This window comes from Erythranthe guttata, chromosome 13 (assembly GCF_056151865.1).
Source record: "Erythranthe guttata isolate IM_541 chromosome 13, IM_541, whole genome shotgun sequence".
NCBI lineage: Eukaryota > Viridiplantae > Streptophyta > Magnoliopsida > Lamiales > Phrymaceae > Erythranthe > Erythranthe guttata.
Window position 1 is genome coordinate 14,740,346 of NC_142545.1, and position 17,393 is coordinate 14,757,738.

Genomic DNA, 17,393 nt, shown 5'->3' on the forward strand with positions numbered 1-17,393 from the left:
GGGGAATAATTTTAGGAGAAGATTTGGGTGTAGATTATGGGTGTAATTTTTTTTAAATTAAATTATTATACTAATTAATAGTTAGTGGGGGCATATATGGTTTTTCAGACCCATTGGATTTATCTCAAATATCATTTATAAAAAAAGGATTTATCAAGAATTAAATTCCCAATGAAGGGTGTTTGGCATATTGCCCCATAAATAATACCCAAATACAAATAAACTCTATTTTTAATTTGTTCAAGACCAAAAAAAAAAAAAAAAGCAAAAAAAAAATAGAAATAAAAAAATAGATAGAAAAAAAATAGAAAAAACTCACAATTGCCGACCATTAGACTGCCAAGACACCGACCAGCGAGACTTCCACTGCGCCGGCGACGACGAGCGACCCACCCACCGTACCACCTCCACCACCACCAACAAATTCTTTTTACTAAACTTTTGTTTGTCAATTCAAAAACATTAATCGAGCATCGATTCTTGATAAATATGCGTGGATGAACATTAATTTGTGCTTACTTCTTGTTGGGTTGCAATACTTTAGCCGATTTTGGAAAAAAAATTGAGATTGAAATTGATTTTTGTGTGTGCTTTCGTTGGTTTCCCAAATCGGTTTATCCAGATCGATTTTGTACATGATGGGCGACACAATGCTGACTTTACAAGTCAAAATCGGCGTTGTAACGCCGATTTTTTTATTTTATTTTATGATTTATGTTTTTTATTTGATTTTAAATTTCATTAAGGATAAATTAATATTTTTATATATGAAGTTTTGAACTAATAAAAAAATGGGCTTGCATATATACGTCGCCTTTATTTATATTAGTATTATCAAAGTTTGAATCTCGACAGCAAATTTAGACTAAAGTATAAGAATAGGTTTGGAAATTGCATGAAATGGATCGAAAATGGTTTTTCTGGATTTTTATTTTTATTTTTTCGAAAGTAAACAATGTATTTCAATTTTTGTTTCAAAAAATCGGAATGCAAAAATTCAATCCGATTTTGGAAGGCCTCACGAAAATTACATTAGTGTATAATCGAAAAAATTACAGTTTTCATCCCTTAAGTTTGAACCGATTTAACATTTTGTCCTCCATCTTCACAAAAACATTTGGTCCCTAGTGTTCTAATAATATAACACATTTGGTCATTTCCGCCAATTTACCATTAGTCCGTTAGATAAGACAGTGATGAGCACATGCTCGATTCCGTTAGTTTTAACGAAAAATTGACGGAAACAACTAAAGTTGTTGAAGTTTTGAGATATAAGGGACCAAATGGTTTTTTTTTGTGAACATGAAGGACCAAATATGTAAATAGTGCAAACTGGAGGGGTTAGAACTGTAATTTTCCCGTTTATAATCTATTGCATACAGAGTTGTACTCCGTGCATCAAGTGTGGGTTGCTGATTTTATCATCAACTCAATTGCACCGAAGCATCTCCCTCAGTTTTTACCAGCAGCAAACATTATGCAGAGCCCTTCGATTCTCTGTTGTTCTTCAAATTCCCTTTCTCTCTCGTTTCATTTCCCAATTTCTCCGCCATCTGCACTTGTTACAGGAAAACCGACCAATTCCGCCCCCAATTTCTCGCATTCAAGCAAATTACCATTCTTCTCTTCTCTCCCTACGCGCCCAATATCTCGTTTCGCGATTCAGTCTACTGGTAACACTTCTACATTACTTGGGATTGTTGAAATTACTACTTATTAACATTTATGCCGAGTTACCCACTCGCCGTGTGAGTTACTCACTCGTGTGTAACGAATTCGTGGGGTTTAGTTAGTGGTTGATGTTTGTTGTGCTTGGATTTTTGGGAAACTGTATTTATTGTTTGTAGCTGGGTAAGAAGGCATGAATCTTTGAACAGATACTATCAATTTTGTTGTTATTTTCTCTTTGAATTACATTATCCTATTCTTTGGTTCTGTTGCTAATGGTGGAGACGAGATTTTGCCAACAGTAATTGGTTAATATTAGACTACAGATTCTATATGTGTGTGCTGGAATGTTTACTTGTATAATTTAACCTGTCGAAAACTGTTTTCGTTTATGTGCATCTTCGTTGTTTCAGTTTCCGCTGCTGAAGAGCTTGTGGAGGCTACTTCGTCTGCTTCAACTCTTATCGAGACCGGGTACATTTTTGGTGTTCATGGCTTCCATGGAGAGGTTCGAGTGAAAACGAGCACCGATTTTCCCGATCTGCGATTTTCCAAGGTAAGATTAGCAGAAAAGAAAAACAACTAAGCATAATTTCATTGTATTTGATAATGATAGTGATTTTCCAATAAATGTTTTCTAAATGAGGGCCGTTATCCTCTCTAGCCAGGAACAAGATGGTTGAAGCAGCAAGTTTCGGGAACCGAGACTCTTCAAGAAATTGAACTGGTGGAGGGCAGAGGCCACCCTGGACAAAGTTGGATTGTGAGGTTTAATAACATCGATACGTCGGAACAGGTGTGGAAAGTCTAACTGTTCTTCGAGTATGACAATAATAAATGCAGTCACAATACGATGAGGCTTTAATTCATCCCGTTTTTGTTCAGGCACAAAAACTTGTGGGGTCAACTATATTGGTGACCGATGAAGATAGACCTATCCTAGAGGAAGGCGAATTCTATACTCAGGACCTTATTGGAATGAAACTTATTCTTAAGGTTTGTGGTTTCGGAAGAAAGTTGTGTATGTAATATTATTAGTTCAATTATCATTTAGGCCATCATTAGTTAATCGCGACTTTATATAATTTATTTCTTGTGATTAAGTTTCAGTTCTTGATCCATTGTATTTTTCACTAGGAATCGGGGGAACCAGTAGGAACTGTTGTCAATGTTTTCAATAGTGGAGCAAATGATCTTCTGCGAGTCAAGCTTAACTCATCGAGAAGCACTACTGAACAGATTGGAAAATCGGAAACCGGGTCAGGGGATTCGGGTCCACTAATATGGGTTCCATTTGTTGAAGCAATTGTTCCAACAGTTGATCTTGAAAAGAGAGAAATGTTGATTACACCTCCAAAGGGGCTCTTGGAGTTAAATATCCGCTCTGACGACAGGACCAAAAAGGAGAGACGCGAGCTTGTGAGTTGTGCTCCTATTTGTTGTGCTATTTATTTGCCTATCTTAGTTCCTGAAGTTTGCATTATATACGCTGTGTCATTTTAACTTCTTAACTGATAGCCGTAAAATAATTTTTTCGACTCAATCTGATTTTCCTAATCTTTCATTTGCCAAGTCCTGATCATGTGTTTTGCGTTGTGTGCACCAGGAATGGAAAGAAAGAAAGAAGTTGCAAAGACGATTGATAGCAGCCAAAAAGAAACTAGTTGAAATGGAACAGCAACACGTGTTTCATGGGTTAAGGTATGGAGAGAAAGACCAAAGGAGCTTGCTTGCAGATCAAATAGTTACTCTAAATTCCAAGCTGCTTCAACATGCTATGCAAAATATTGCGATCCCATCTACAAGGTATAAATTTGCTTTAGAACTTCTGTCGAGAATTCAACAGTGAGGCTGTGCTCATTAACTTTACCAAACTTTGGTCAATATTATGATATGTTTAATCTCTCCATCTGTGATTTAGGCCAAATTTGCTCGACATTTTGAACGATGTGCCGAGATCGAATACTTTAAGAGTATCCAATAGTACAAGCTCTACTGGAACCGGGAAAGTGTCTGATTCATCTCTTAAAGTGCAAAAAGAAGGCTGCCTTTTGACTTGTAAAGGCAAAGTCGCGTTAGTTTTAGTACTGGATGACATTGAGATTGAAAAGACTTCGGAGGAAAATGAGAATGCATATCTGCTTGTAAAAGCATTACTAGATAATCATCGGAGTTCTGCTAAGGTAATGTCGAGACATGCTTTCGTTTCCCTCTCTTATAGTCTTAACTTTAGAAAGGTATTAATCATCAAAATTTTGTCGGCATTGATATTTACACACATTATAGATATTTTCAAAAGAGTATGCCTTTTGAAGCAACTGATATTTGCTATATTATCTAAATCAATTGCTTGATTATTGCAGATCGAAGATCGCTCAATTGTGCCTCTGATTTTGGTTAGTTCTGCTGGTGCTGTCAGTTCTCTGCAAAACTTGTTCTTGGAGCACGACTACCTAGGATTTGATCCCGAAAAGGTTTGAGTACTTGCTTCATGTACACTGGTTTTTTGTCGTATAATTAGAGGAGTTTAGATGCAAAGTTAATTAAAGCAGCCTTTTCATCACGTAAAATAACAGGTCTGGTTTTTGGAAGAAGAGAAGCTTCCTCTTGTTAGTAGCTTGCTTGACGTACAAGGCAAGCATAAAATACTAATGAAGTCGCCATGGGAATTCCTCCGAAGACCAATCGGATCCGGAGGGGTTATTACCTTACTTTCGTCACACGAGTCATTATTAGATCAATTAAGTGAAACGGGCGTCGAGTACATTGAGGTACGATATATGCTGCTACCGAATTACTTGGCCTCTTCACATTGTTTTTAACAACATTGTTTCAATAAATAATATTTAAATTTGCAGATTTCGAAAATCAATAAAAGTCGGGAAGATGAGTACAGCCTTGTTGGGCTTGTTGAATCTTGCAAATCGAATATGGGAATTCGTTTGTTTAAAGATATGTCATCGGAAGAAGATTTTGAAGTGGTGTTCTCAATGAGTTTCTTGAGGAAGTTAGTGAAACAGACGAACAAGCTTCAGTTCCGAGCTGTTCTTAGTTGTAGTTCGTACGTTGAGTTGGTCGAGAAGGATTGGGTTGATGTGGTCCCCACATCTCCCAATTGTTACGAGTTTTGTTCTTCGATTTATTGGTGTTTGGATGCTACTCCTGTCAACAAGGTTTGTGTATTGGATGCTACAGATTAATGCTTAGACTGAAGTGTTTAGAAATGCATTTTATTACATTAGACAGAGATTAACTTCTTATATGTATATATAGCTGGTCCAGTTTGGAAATGGGCCTGTGGCTTTAGGGGCTAAAGTGGGCCAAACCAAAATATATTGGACTAAGAAACAATTGCTATAAACACATTTTTTTTAATATTTTTTTTCTGAAGTTGCAATAAATAATATTTAACCAAAACAAAGTAATAATTATTTTTAATTATAAGAAATTAATAAAATAAATTTCAATAACACTTATGTGTGCAAATAAATAATAAAAAAATTAAGTCAGAGTACAAAATAAAATTATACTACACATATCCCTCAAAAGTTATATAATTACACTTAAACCCCATCAAATTTGAGAAATTAGTAAGAAATCTCAAGATAAGTTTATGTTTCAAATTTAATTAGGTTTGAGTAAATGTTTCAAATATAACGGGGTTTATATGCAATTATTTATAACCTGAAGGAAAGAAAAGAAAAGAAAAAATAAAGGGGATAAGTTTTGGTAGTGTGCATTAACCTACAGAGAACTTAAACTGCACCCTCATTTCCCCTATATAAACCAACCATTGAACCTTTGGCAGTAAACCCTACTGCAAACCGGAGCGGCGGACGAGAAAACCCAAACCCTAATTTCTCCCAGTAAGCCGCCGAAGCAAATTCTCCGCCTTCTCTTCTCATCTCTACTCTTCATATCATATACACAGATCTGCTCCTTTTAGCGTCTTATTGTTTACGATTTTTTGTTGTTGCAGAAGGTGAGTAGCAATGGCGGTCCCACTTCTCAGTAAGAAGATCATCAAGAAGAGGGTCAAGAAGTTCAAGAGGACCCAGAGCGATCGATTCGTCTCCGTCAAGGTATTTTCATTTCAATTTATCAATCTCCAAAATTAGGGTTCTTAGCGGAATATGATGATAGTAATTTTGTCGCCCCAGTCTTAATCTGCATCTACTTGTAGATGTAATGTGGTGATTGACGTTTTTATCTGATTCCTCGGAAAAATGTTCTTCGTTTATTCTGTGTGTATATGTTGCCCCTTTTTCTTTCTTTGTTATGTTTTTTGTATGTTGAGATTTTGCAAGAAGAGGCGTGATGATACCCAAACCATACACCTATCTGTAATTGAATGATGATTATACAACCATGCACTACCATCTGATCTCTCTTGCTTATTTGTATGTGTGTGTATATATTTATCTGTATTATTTCAAATTTTGAGATCTGGTCAAGCAGTCTGTGATGAATTTATTAAAAAACTAGCTGATTTTTCCAGTGATTATCATAAATATATTCACCATCTTTCGGCTGAGACTGTTGTCGATATGATTTTTTTTGCTTTTATTTGTAGTTGGTGGTATTAGAAGTCAGTGTAAAATGTATTTGCCCATGGTATCTAATTTCCAGAATTATATTTTGTTTCTGGTGATTTCGTTTTGTTGGGCGTAAATGAATTTGGGAACAGGCCTGCGACACGAATAGCTTCATTACCAATAAGCTTTCTGTTACTATATTCCTGCCTACATAAAAACAGAGTCTTGTTTTAATTCCATATTTATATGTTCGATTGATATTGTTTCTTTTGATTGTTGAATTAGAGTACGATAACTAACTATTTACTGTGCAATTCATCAATGACAGGAAAACTGGCGTAGACCCAAGGGTATTGATTCCCGTGTCAGGCGAAAGTTCAAAGGATCCGTGTTGATGCCCAACATTGGATATGGCTCTGACAAGAAGACCCGTCACTACCTGCCCAACGGTTTCAAGAAGTTTCTCGTGCACAATGTCAAGGAGCTCGAGGTTCTCATGATGCACAACAGGTAATTTTTACGGGACTCTGAAATATTGATAAATTCGAGAAAATAAATCATCCCGTGTGGTTAATAGTTTCTGATTTGTGCAATTCTTGAAACAGGACTTACTGTGCTGAAATTGCTCACAATATCTCGACAAGGAAGAGGAAGGAGATTGTGGAGCGTGCTGCGCAGCTTGATGTTGTTGTGACCAACAAGCTTGCCCGTCTCCGTAGTCAAGAGGATGAATGAGCTTTCTTCTCTAGGACTTTGGGAAATTTTGCTTCCTGAGAGTATTTTTAGTTTCTGTAATGCAATATTATCTATGTTTTGGGAATTTGACCATGAATTTGTTGCATACACTTTTCAGTTGTTTTGAACTTATATTTGATATTTTAATTCAGTATTTTCTTGAATTTGCCTGTCAAAATTTAGTTGGTGTACGTAATAGCAAGTCAATGATGAATTTCGTAACTGTGACTGATAAAAAATTAAGTTGAGATAACAAAGTTTGGTTCATTTGGAGTCGGAAAAAGCAAACTGTGACGTTGTTAAGAGTTCGAGTTGTTCCTAGTACTTGTTCTTGAATTTAGTTTGTCATCAAATATCCGAAGCTGGTGTTGAATGTAAATGATGGATTGACATACTAGATTGTAAGGACTGGTCGAACAGGTTGAATTCCCTGTTTTTTAACAAGTGTTCTGTTCGAAAGCAAAAAGAGAGCAAATTGTTCGGGTTTTTTAAACTGATGTGCGCGCAAGTAACTAAGATTAGCTCCTATTCCTAGGCAGATGACTGAGAGTGAAGCATTCACCTAAATTACGATGTTGTATAAACAAATAAGAGAATATTTGTCAAATGCAGGTATGAAAATATTTGTCGAAGTTGGATGCAATTTTGTTTCGCCAAAATAACTCGACGAAAGGTACTTGTCATCGTGTTTGGGCACGATTGACCGTTTAAAATGATCACTGAACCAGCAAGTGCTATGATTGAGAACTAGCTAATAATTTATATTAAACTTGTTTATGATACTTCAAAATCCCAACAAAAAGTTGCCTCCACACAACCAACAGAAGAACAAAGTAAAAGTAGGAACAAACCATTAAAATAATACTCCAAAAGAACATTCCAAGTCTATATATCCACTTGCAAAATCAAAAGACATCATATCATATTCATGGTAACTAACTATCAGATAGATGCTTCCCAACACAAGACTCGTACTACTATCGAAACTTTAGTTCATCAACCGACTCTGCCCTGTTAAATTTTTTCACCATTATTATTTTTTGAGACGAAGAAAAAGAATTATCACAAGGCATCTCTTTGGAGCTCCTTCCTCGTATTCCTCATCCACAATCCTTTGAAGCCCATTCGTATCTGCTTCTGCACCAATAAGGTACCAGGATTTAGCATTCTAGTAAAAGAGAATAAGAGATGCAAGAAGATTAAGTGAGCAGTGCAATCTGTGAATAATAACGAATTCTTGAGGGGGTGATAAATGGGCTTGCATAGAACTCGTCTCCGAAAGGGTTTGCTCAATGAGATAATACAAATGGTTTCTATTACCGTCCAATTGGCTTTAACAAATCTTGTTTGTTTCTGTATGAACACCAATTATACGTCAATTTTTCTCTTCGGTTACAAATATTGAATATATACTTATAGTTCTTCCTAAAGTTCGACCCGAGTTCGGACTCGTGGTATCAAGATATATATTACCAATCAGGGCTCTTATTGCCTTCAAGATTAATGTCACTCTGTAACAGATGCATCGGACAGAATGATAGCTAACAAGATGTTTCAAGTACCATCTACCATAAAGAAATCATGGAGCCTAGCAGATACTTCCATGAATGATGAAAATCAATTTGTTAATATTATCATAAGTAACAAATGTAAAGATAAATAGAGCTTCAGAAGGAAAGTAACCTCGAATTATGAACCAGACCCAGAAAACACTTCAAACAGACCACAACAACTCTTCCAGGATGTTTTTTGCACTGGCAATGGAGAAGGAACTAGCAAAGGCTGCAGAAAAGTTCACACAAAAAAAAAACCCGAAAAAGAGATAGTTTAGTGCAAAATAATGTTGCATCTCAAGAATTGACACGATAATAAGTAATCAGAAAGGATAGATAATATAACACAATACCATACCTCAGTGACACCTTTCTCGTTTTCTGCCTCATTATCATCATTAGTTCTAGGTGCATTGGGTAGCAATGTCAGTCTATCGCCATTTTCTTGCGTTACACATTTTTTGGGATCTAAAATTGCAGCAGTGCTGTCAACAGATTTCACTACTGGTTCCTTCTTCTCTAATGCTGCATTCGCCAAAGTCGCCGATGACACGACTTTATCTTCATTAGCCTCTTTGACAGGTACATGATCGATAGCCTTAGCAGCTGAACTTTCCGCTAAAGAATTGGCTATCTTCGCAGGATTAATAACAGCAGCAATATCACTATCCGAACCGCTGTTGCTATTGCTAGAGCTCCCAGACGAACCTCCATCACTAGATTTCACCATCGCCTCATCGTGCCCAGTCTTGATTTGTCTTTCAAGATCCTCTTTACCTTGATGATTCACATTCTTTTTCTCTACGATATTTCGAATCGTTTAACAACAGTTCAATTCAAAAAAAAAAATGCAAATAAATTAGCCGCTTAATTTTCAAATCCGCAGAGTATGAAGAGCTCGTACATTGCAACAAAAAAAAGCAATATGTATTCTAGTTTACATCTACGCATATTAATTAATCCACGGCCTTCACCCGAAACAACATGGAATTATAACTAAAGAGATACTACTATTAAGTATCTCAATTACACAAGTAACCCTAACAAATACGCTTAAAATCCCACTTTCAGAACAAATTCACAAAGACAGACGAAGCAAGCGAAAATGATGCCAAAAGAATCCAATAGAGTATCTTTATCAATTAAAAAAAAAAAAACCAACGAATGACAAATGAATCAGGCCGACGAATCCAAATCATTTCAACACTAACAGCAGAGTTAAAAAAAAAAAAAAAACATTTAAATAATACATTCAACATTCGTTTGAATTAAAACGAAAATTATGTACCATGAGAGCGAGTGGAAACAGAGGATGATGGATTGGATTGGTTGTTGGGCTGATTTCCCTTCTTCTTCTTCGCAGCTTTTCGCTTCTTCGGACCTGAGGGCATGCTGTGTGACTCACTGAGTTTCACTCCCACACAACAACTTGGTAGATTTTGTATGCTGAATTTCGGCTACGAGTCTCTCTCTCTCTCTCTCTCTCTCTCTCTCTAAAGTCTCACCACCACTATAGTTTCTCTCTCTAGATTTGATGATTTTGTCTGTTGTTTGGGTTAAAGCGAAATTGTGTGTGTGTGTGTGTGTGTGTGTGTGTGGATTTCAAAAGGATGGTGGCGATTGGTGGCGATTGGTGAGGATTTATTTATTTATTTGATTCTTTCCTTTTTGTTTCTTCTTGGATTGGAGATTCAAATTTAAATGGATTATTATTATTATTACTCATTTGAAATTTTAAGGTTAATAAAAATATCTTCCTTATTTATCTCTAATTTAAAAATTAATTTCCATTTTACCAAAAGAATCGGCCTCATTGAATTTTATTTATTTACTAACAAATTAGGATCAGAAACTCTCTTTTTGCATGTAAAAAAAAGATTAGAACTTAGTATCTTTTAAATCATTAAATATTATTTATAAAATTCCAATTTTAATAAAAAGGTCTAAATTAAGAAGTTAATGTTCAGGTAGTAATGATGTTAAATATGAATTTAAAAGGTTTATTACGGTTTCAATCCATGTATGCATTCTTTTGAAATTCCATAGTTTCATCTCTTGTCTAATTATTATTGAGTATTATTAAGTACTAATTTATAGAATTTGGAGTACTAATTATTATTGATACTATAATTACTTTATGGCTGCGGCTATATGCAATACTCAATTCACTTGTGCAAGACCAAATTAAAGAAAGATTCCAAAAGATTCTATTTTATTAAGATGGAATGACAAGTATGCCCATAAATTAAATTGACTTTTTTTTCTCATGTAAGACCAAATACAAATAATGAGAAAAAAAAAATCGACACCAAGGTGTCGAAAAACTATGCTACAAATCGACACTTAAGCGTCGAATTTCATAGATAAAAATCGACATTGACATGTCGAATTTGTAGCACAAATTCAAATGTCGAATTTTATACCTAAAAATCGACATCTAAATGTCGAATTTTATACCTCAAATTCGACATCTAAATGTCGATTTTTACCTGTAAAATTCGACCTGTACATGTCGAATTCGTTTGCGCGGGATTTTTTTTGGAAAATCGATATTCTAGCTAAAACAAAACCCATAAATGCATACATTCTTGGGTTCTTTCATCGTAGAATCTTCTATTTTGATGTCTTCTGACTCCATACTTGCCATCTTTGTAAGATTTGTTGAGTTTTGATAATTTTGAATTTCTAGGTTTTGTGGGTTAATGGAGGAGGAATGAGAAAGGTCTTGTGAGTTTTGGAAGATGGAGAAGATGATAGTTGGTCTTGTGGTTTTGTGGTCTTGTGATAAGGTTTTTTGTGTTTTTGAATTTTTGGTCTTGCATATTTGAATTTTTTTATTTTTTTAATAAATAAGGGTATTATAGTATTTATACATTGAAAATTTTAATTTGGTCTTGCACAAGTGGAATTAGTCTTGCATATAGCCGCAGCCTTACTTTATTATTATTATCCCACCACGTGAAATGGACATGGAAAAATGAAGGGATTCCGGCCTTCAGCATGATCCTAGTAACAATTCATTATTATTCATTAATATATGGAGTAATTGAGTTGCATATTCATTTCATATACCTATGTTTTTTTATCATGCTGTAATAAATAGGAGCTCTTCTGATTTCAGAATTAAAACATAGCTCGGCTTAGGTGATGTAAATGAGCCGAGCTCACCAATTTTTTCGAGCTCGGCCTCGAGCTCATCGAGCTTCAGTTTATGAGCTCGAGCTCAACTCATTTTATTTATTCATTTTTACATTAATATTAATTTTTTATTAAAAACTTATATGATACTAAAAAATTATAGTATAAAAAGTAAAACTGATATTTTTTTTTTTTAATTTTTAAAAATGTATTTACTATTATATTATGAATATTACATGTTTTATTGTTATATAATATTATATTTTTATTAAAAGGATATATAAATCTAAAAAAGCTCACGAGCCGGCTCATGAACTTATAAAAAATTAAGGATGGAATCGAGCTTTTGTCGAGCCGGCCAGTCCAATTTTCAACGTGATTTATTATTTAATCCTCATCGGGATAAATACAAAATATTGTTGGGCCAGTCCACTAAGTAATTTTAGGGGGCTATAATAAGTATTTGGGCTTTTATGGGCCCTAATTTAACGACATTAATTAATTACCTTAAAATTCATGTGCGCGAAGAAGACTATTTTGTGAAATTACATTAATGCCATTATTAATTGGGGAAATGAGAAATTAAGGAAAGTGTGGTCGCCGACATGGAATCTCTCCCGTTCCACATGGTCCAGTTCCTTCCAATTCGTACTGACCTCGAGTAATTTAATTTCCATCGAAATAAAGATTTGACAAACACCTTCTTCGTCTGGATCGGAACAGCTGCTACGTTGTGGCACAACGGTCAAAAAAAAAAAAAAAAAAAAAAAAAAAAAAAAAAAAAACCAGATCCGCTTGAAGAATTACAAGCACAACGCACATTGAGAAACTGAGAAGGCAGCAGCGATGGATGCTTTGAGGAAGCAAGCGAGTAAACTCAGAGATCAAGTAGCCAAACAACAACAGGTTCCGCCGCCCGTTTACTTTTTCCGCAATCTGTTTTACGGAAGAAAATATAATCTATCATGAATCTATAATCATATAGTGGAATTTTCCGGCTTGATTTTGTAGGCTGTGATAAAGCAGTTCAGCGCGAGTGGGTATGAGAGTTCTGAAATGATGGTTATTGATGAGGTTGAGCTGCAGAGGCACCAACAATTGGAGAAATTGTACCGATCCACTCGTTCTGGAAGGGTAATTATATTATCTCGTCGTTGTGGATATCATCTGTACTAGGGTTATCATGTTCGTTTAGTAGTGAAAACATTCGTGTAATTTAAGTAAAGTCTGGTCTACAGATAAATTCGATGGCAATTCGTGCACGAAGGTTGTTCTGTTATTCTTCCGCACTGCTTTGATTGAGGATCTGTGGATAGTGTATCCATGTGAATTAAGAGCCACTGGATTTAGGACATTATGATAAGGAATAATTATTAGAAGTAATTTCAACTCAGCCGCACTTAGATCTTGTTTTAAGTTTTCATTTATGGAGCTCAACGACGGAAAAGTTCATGCCTGATATTTTGATTTTTATTTATGAACAAAAACTACCATTTTAGATATCGATGCAAAAGGAAGTGATCTGAATTTCAAGGTTTAATGTAGTATTTCCTCATCTGAATTTCATAGTTTTACTTTTTTCCCCCCGATTACCTGAGTAAATTCCACCTAGTATATCCTTCAAGTATGTATGCATTTTGTTCTTTATCGAATTAAGAGCCACTGGATTTAGGAACATTTACGACATTATTTCTATTTCCATTTTTTTATATTTTCATTAATCCTGAGCTGTGGGCAAGATAAGCTTCATGCAACGAAAGATTGGTACTGTAATTTAGTTTCGAGGTCAATCCAGACTGGATCAGCGATAATTCTTTGATTTTTTTGTTTTGTTTTGTATCACAGTCTCTCTTGGTTTCAGCTATGCATGTTTTCTCTTTTGTAGGATTTTCAGAAAGAAATAGTCAAAGCAGCTGAAGCATTCAGTGCTGTGGGATATAAACATATAGAAGCTGGTGAATGTTTATTCATTCTGCTATTCATTTTGTGTGCCTTTAAATAGTTGCCAATAAATTAGTTTGTTAATATTTACTCATACAAATGATGCAATCTATGAGCAAGGGATATACAATGTACTCAAGTTAGTGTTATGTCTTATGGTAGTCAGGAACCAAGTTGTCAGAAGATTGTTCCAAATTTGGTGTAGAGAATGATGGTGATGAGATTCTTGCCAAGACTGCATCTATATATGGGGATGCTCGTAAACACGTGGAGAAGGAGCAAGATGACTTCAATAGATTGTTGTTTACACAGGTCGGTTGGATGCTTCATCCTATAACATTAATCACCTCCTATGATTTTGTTCATTGGGATTTGTATGTACGATTAACTATTTCAATGGTAAATTAATTTTAAGGGCAATCATTGGATTCATTTTGTAATACTTTATAAGGTCTTGTAGGTGGGAGAGGAGAGGGGATCCCGAAGTGTGAAATGAAGGGAGATTCTAATGTTTTAAGTTACAATTTAATTTGCATCTTTAGAAGGTGAATGATGGGAACTCTGGGGTAGTCTTTTCTTTTGCTACAATGGAACATTGGTCTGGGGATAACAAACAATTTCTGCATGTTTTTAAATTCTGTTCCGATATGATTTTAACCCTCTTTATTCTAGGTTGAGGAGCTAAAATCTACATGAGATATCTAAGTATCACGTAGGAAATTATTAATGCACGTGGTTTTAATGTCTCAGAGGTGGGAAAGAGGTTGACATATATAATGCAGACTGAAGTATTGGAATCTTAAGTGGACAACTAGCCGACTAAGTTGAGATTTGTGGTATCTAGCAGGCTAATGTTAAGTGAATAATTTTGTCTTTTCTTGTTACTATTTATTTTGTATAGAAAAAATGATTTTTGTTATATTAAGAAATGGTTTTAGTAGATTGCTAAGATCTCCAAGCAGTAAACTGGTGATGTATATATTTACGCCATTCTTGAATATTTTACAACCACATGAGATACTGATGTGGGGGTGTCCAATCATATGCATTACCATACCATCGGTATCACAGAAAATAAACATTTTTTTTGGTTGTTTGAGTGGCTGGGTGAGGATTGTATCGTCACTTGTTTAATATGCTGGACTTCTGTAATTCTGGCCAATATGACCTAACAAATCCCAGTTTGTTTATGCACAATCATGGATGATGTTTCTTTTTATTTTTAGGTCTTAGAGCCCTTGAGAGCAATGATTATTGGCACTCCTCTCGAAGATGCTCGTCATCTTGCTCAACGATATAGTAAAATGAGACAGGAAGCCGAAGCACAGGTAATCAGAAGATGCATGAGTTTATTATATACCAGAATGTTCCAAAATGCAGGTTTTGAAATCCTATGGTGGTGGTGATTTATGATTCAACTTACTCGAAGCAAATATATGCAGGCGACAGAAGTTTCTAGAAGACAAGCACGTGTGAGGGAATCTCCTATTCCTGAAAACGTGGCAAAGTTGCATGCAGCGGAAACTAGAATGCATGAACTCAGAGCAAACATGGCAGTACTAGGTAAAGAAGCAGCAGCGGCATTGGCTGCTGTAGAATCGCAGCAGCAGAGACTTACTTTTCAGAGACTTGTAGCAATGGTATTAATACTATATGGGATAATTTTGTGAAAGAAAATTAGAATTACAATGATTACGCAAGGACCGTTTGCTTCAAGGAAGTTTCTAATTGCAGGTTGAAGGTGAAAGGACATATCATGAGAGGGTTGCAACAATTCTTGGTAACATTGAAACAGAGGTGTGTGTTTGCCTTCTCAGATTCCTGTTAAGTATGTTTTTACAACTGTGCTGATGTCAGAGTCCGTAATTTGGTATAGATGGTCTCGGAGAAACAGAGGAAAGAGGCTGCTCCTCCAGTTGCTCCTCTCAATTACACTTCAGAGAAAACAAAGTACTTTTTAGCTGAGGTATGTTAAAGATGAACTTTTCATTATAAAAGAATGCCTTTACTGAATTGTCAAAGTTTAGGTAATGTTGAATATTTGTATTACGACATGGGATTTGATTAAAATTTCCACAGAGCACAAAGGACTATGATAAAGCGACTTCCGAAAATTTTCTTATCATTCTCGTTTTATTCTTCTGAAAGTTAAAATCTCAGAATATTTTTGTCAACAGCTCTGTTTTTCACCTAAGAAATGATATGTACCATAATTCTGTCCTATATTTTTTTTAAAGGTGTACTATATACTAGTCTATTACATTCTTTACCTGATGGGCTGATCCTTGCCATTTTTATTTTTTTTGCAGGCATTGCATGCTTTTGATGCTGCATCGGAGAAAGAACTAAGCTTGGCAGTGGGGGATTTTGTTGTTGTGCGAAAGGTAGCATACCTTCCTCTCTATCTTGTTATGCTCTCTTTGTAACATTGTGTCATATCATGTCTCTGATTGCGTGTTCGGCCTGATGCATATGTTAGTATATGGTAATAGACATGACCACTACACGGACCTAGACCGGAATTGGCCCGTGGTAAACATGGCAGTTAATAGGGTCAACTAGTTAATGGCTCGTGTATGTACGAGTTTGACCGTTGAAGATCCTGATAGTTTGACCGTTGAAGATCAACGTTTAAGATTAGTAAACCGTTAGTCAACAGTCAAGCTTTGACCGAACCGACGGGGCGAACCATCTAAACCAGTTTGTTGAACCGCCTACCCTGAGGGTTTCCCGCCTAATTTTTTTAAAATTATCTATGCGTGTCTAGGTGTCGAACTCAAACCAAACTACTCGATATTCGGTTCGAGATCGTTCATTAAAAGCTCGTCTGAATTCGAGCTTGATAAAAAATAAATGATAAAATATGTATAAAAAATCAAGCTATTCAAGCTAGAGTCATGGTCAGCTCGATTGAAGGCCGTTCGAGCTCGACTCGAATGCTTATCAGAGCAAACTCAAAGACAACCTTAAAAATCTTGATAATTGTACGAACAAGCTTGAACAACAATGTATTTTGCTCGACTCAATTCATTTTGCATTCTTATATATGTGTAACCGCTAAACCGGATTGGAACCGGTGTCCAAATCCCAACTAGGCCGAGACATGTCCACAGTTCCGTGTTGACCCAGACCCAACCCATGGTCAATACATCCCATAACCGGAAGCATAACTGTATTTTAAGGGTCGGTCAAGGGTCCATATATGTCTGACCCGTGAACCGCCGGGTTCCTATTTATTTTGAATAATAATAATAATAAACAAAGAATTTCGACCCGTGAACGGACATATTGAAACTGCTCGTTATCGTGTGTTTTAAAGGCCGGTGAAGGGTCGAGAATAGGAATATACCGCGGACATGTCCAACCGGATCCTTACTCTTATGGTGAACTGTAAATTTCGACATGTAAACCGACGGTTCACGACCCATGGTCATATCTAGATGGTAATATAGCATAGTCTGACTCGTTCTTGTTTCAGGTGAATCCATCTGGGTGGTCAGAAGGAGAATGCCGAGGCAGAGCTGGATGGTTCCCAACCGGTTACGTGGAGAAACGCCAAAGACTACCGACAAACTATACCGCGGCTCAAGTTTATTAAGACAATCTTATCACTTCACAAAGTTTCTTTCAAAGTGGTTGGCGGTTCATCTCTCCCTCCATAACTCTGTGTGTGTGTGTGTGTGTGTGTGTGTTGACTTGCACTAATTAATACCTTTTATTTATTTATTAATTTATTTGTGTAATGGTTGGGTTGTGTTATTTATTTCTTGGTGTTACTGATGATGCATGCATTTGCACCAATGAAGTTTGATAGCACCATCTC

The 17,393-nt window shown here is 35.8% G+C and overlaps 4 protein-coding genes and 3 non-coding genes across 8 annotated transcripts; 6 read left to right on the top strand and 1 right to left on the bottom strand.

Moving 5' to 3' along the window:
• The first annotated feature begins 1,398 nt into the window (after positions 1 to 1,398).
• Positions 1,399 to 5,043, top strand: LOC105968411 (16S rRNA processing protein RimM family). Its single transcript, XM_012993037.2, has 10 exons — positions 1,399 to 1,673; positions 2,082 to 2,224; positions 2,333 to 2,464; positions 2,554 to 2,664; positions 2,806 to 3,087; positions 3,275 to 3,474; positions 3,590 to 3,851; positions 4,032 to 4,142; positions 4,245 to 4,439; positions 4,527 to 5,043. Exons 1-10 carry the CDS (start codon positions 1,478 to 1,480, stop codon positions 4,866 to 4,868), a joined length of 1,974 nt encoding a protein of 657 aa, XP_012848491.2. The 5' UTR covers positions 1,399 to 1,477; the 3' UTR covers positions 4,869 to 5,043.
• A 357-nt stretch (positions 5,044 to 5,400) lies between these two features.
• On the top strand, positions 5,401 to 7,102 carry LOC105968850 (Ribosomal protein L32e). The gene is made up of 4 exons (XM_012993526.2): positions 5,401 to 5,534; positions 5,648 to 5,750; positions 6,532 to 6,713; positions 6,809 to 7,102. Exons 2-4 carry the CDS (start codon positions 5,661 to 5,663, stop codon positions 6,936 to 6,938), a joined length of 402 nt encoding a protein of 133 aa, XP_012848980.1. The 5' UTR covers positions 5,401 to 5,534; positions 5,648 to 5,660; the 3' UTR covers positions 6,939 to 7,102.
• LOC148765994 (small nucleolar RNA U31b) lies at positions 5,798 to 5,885 on the top strand. Its single transcript, XR_016029421.1, has one exon. It is a non-coding gene; the product is annotated as a small nucleolar RNA U31b (small nucleolar RNA).
• LOC148765995 (small nucleolar RNA Z195/SNORD33/SNORD32 family) lies at positions 5,976 to 6,058 on the top strand. Its single transcript, XR_016029466.1, has one exon. It is a non-coding gene; the product is annotated as a small nucleolar RNA Z195/SNORD33/SNORD32 family (small nucleolar RNA).
• LOC148765996 (small nucleolar RNA Z196/R39/R59 family) lies at positions 6,122 to 6,209 on the top strand. The gene has a single exon (XR_016029419.1). It is a non-coding gene; the product is annotated as a small nucleolar RNA Z196/R39/R59 family (small nucleolar RNA).
• Positions 7,103 to 7,675: 573 nt separating the features above from the next.
• Positions 7,676 to 10,109, bottom strand: LOC105969133 (uncharacterized). 2 transcript variants are annotated; one of them, XM_012993873.2, is made up of 4 exons: positions 9,780 to 10,109; positions 8,850 to 9,292; positions 8,622 to 8,720; positions 7,676 to 8,075 (listed from the first exon to the last, which is right to left on the bottom strand). In XM_012993873.2, the coding sequence occupies exons 1-3, from the start codon at positions 9,880 to 9,882 to the stop codon at positions 8,628 to 8,630; spliced, it is 639 nt and encodes a 212-aa protein (XP_012849327.2). In that variant the 5' UTR covers positions 9,883 to 10,109; the 3' UTR covers positions 7,676 to 8,075; positions 8,622 to 8,627. The 2 variants fall into 2 exon arrangements, with proteins under 2 accessions (XP_012849327.2, XP_088667843.1); XM_088811717.1 differs by having other exon boundaries at positions 7,676 to 8,069; positions 9,780 to 10,103.
• Positions 10,110 to 12,195: 2,086 nt separating this feature from the next.
• LOC105968938 (SH3 domain-containing protein) lies at positions 12,196 to 17,313 on the top strand. Its single transcript, XM_012993641.2, has 10 exons — positions 12,196 to 12,535; positions 12,641 to 12,763; positions 13,515 to 13,584; positions 13,737 to 13,882; positions 14,797 to 14,898; positions 15,013 to 15,210; positions 15,305 to 15,367; positions 15,447 to 15,536; positions 15,880 to 15,954; positions 17,049 to 17,313. The coding sequence occupies exons 1-10, from the start codon at positions 12,476 to 12,478 to the stop codon at positions 17,166 to 17,168; spliced, it is 1,047 nt and encodes a 348-aa protein (XP_012849095.1). The 5' UTR covers positions 12,196 to 12,475; the 3' UTR covers positions 17,169 to 17,313.
• Positions 17,314 to 17,393: the final 80 nt, after the last annotated feature.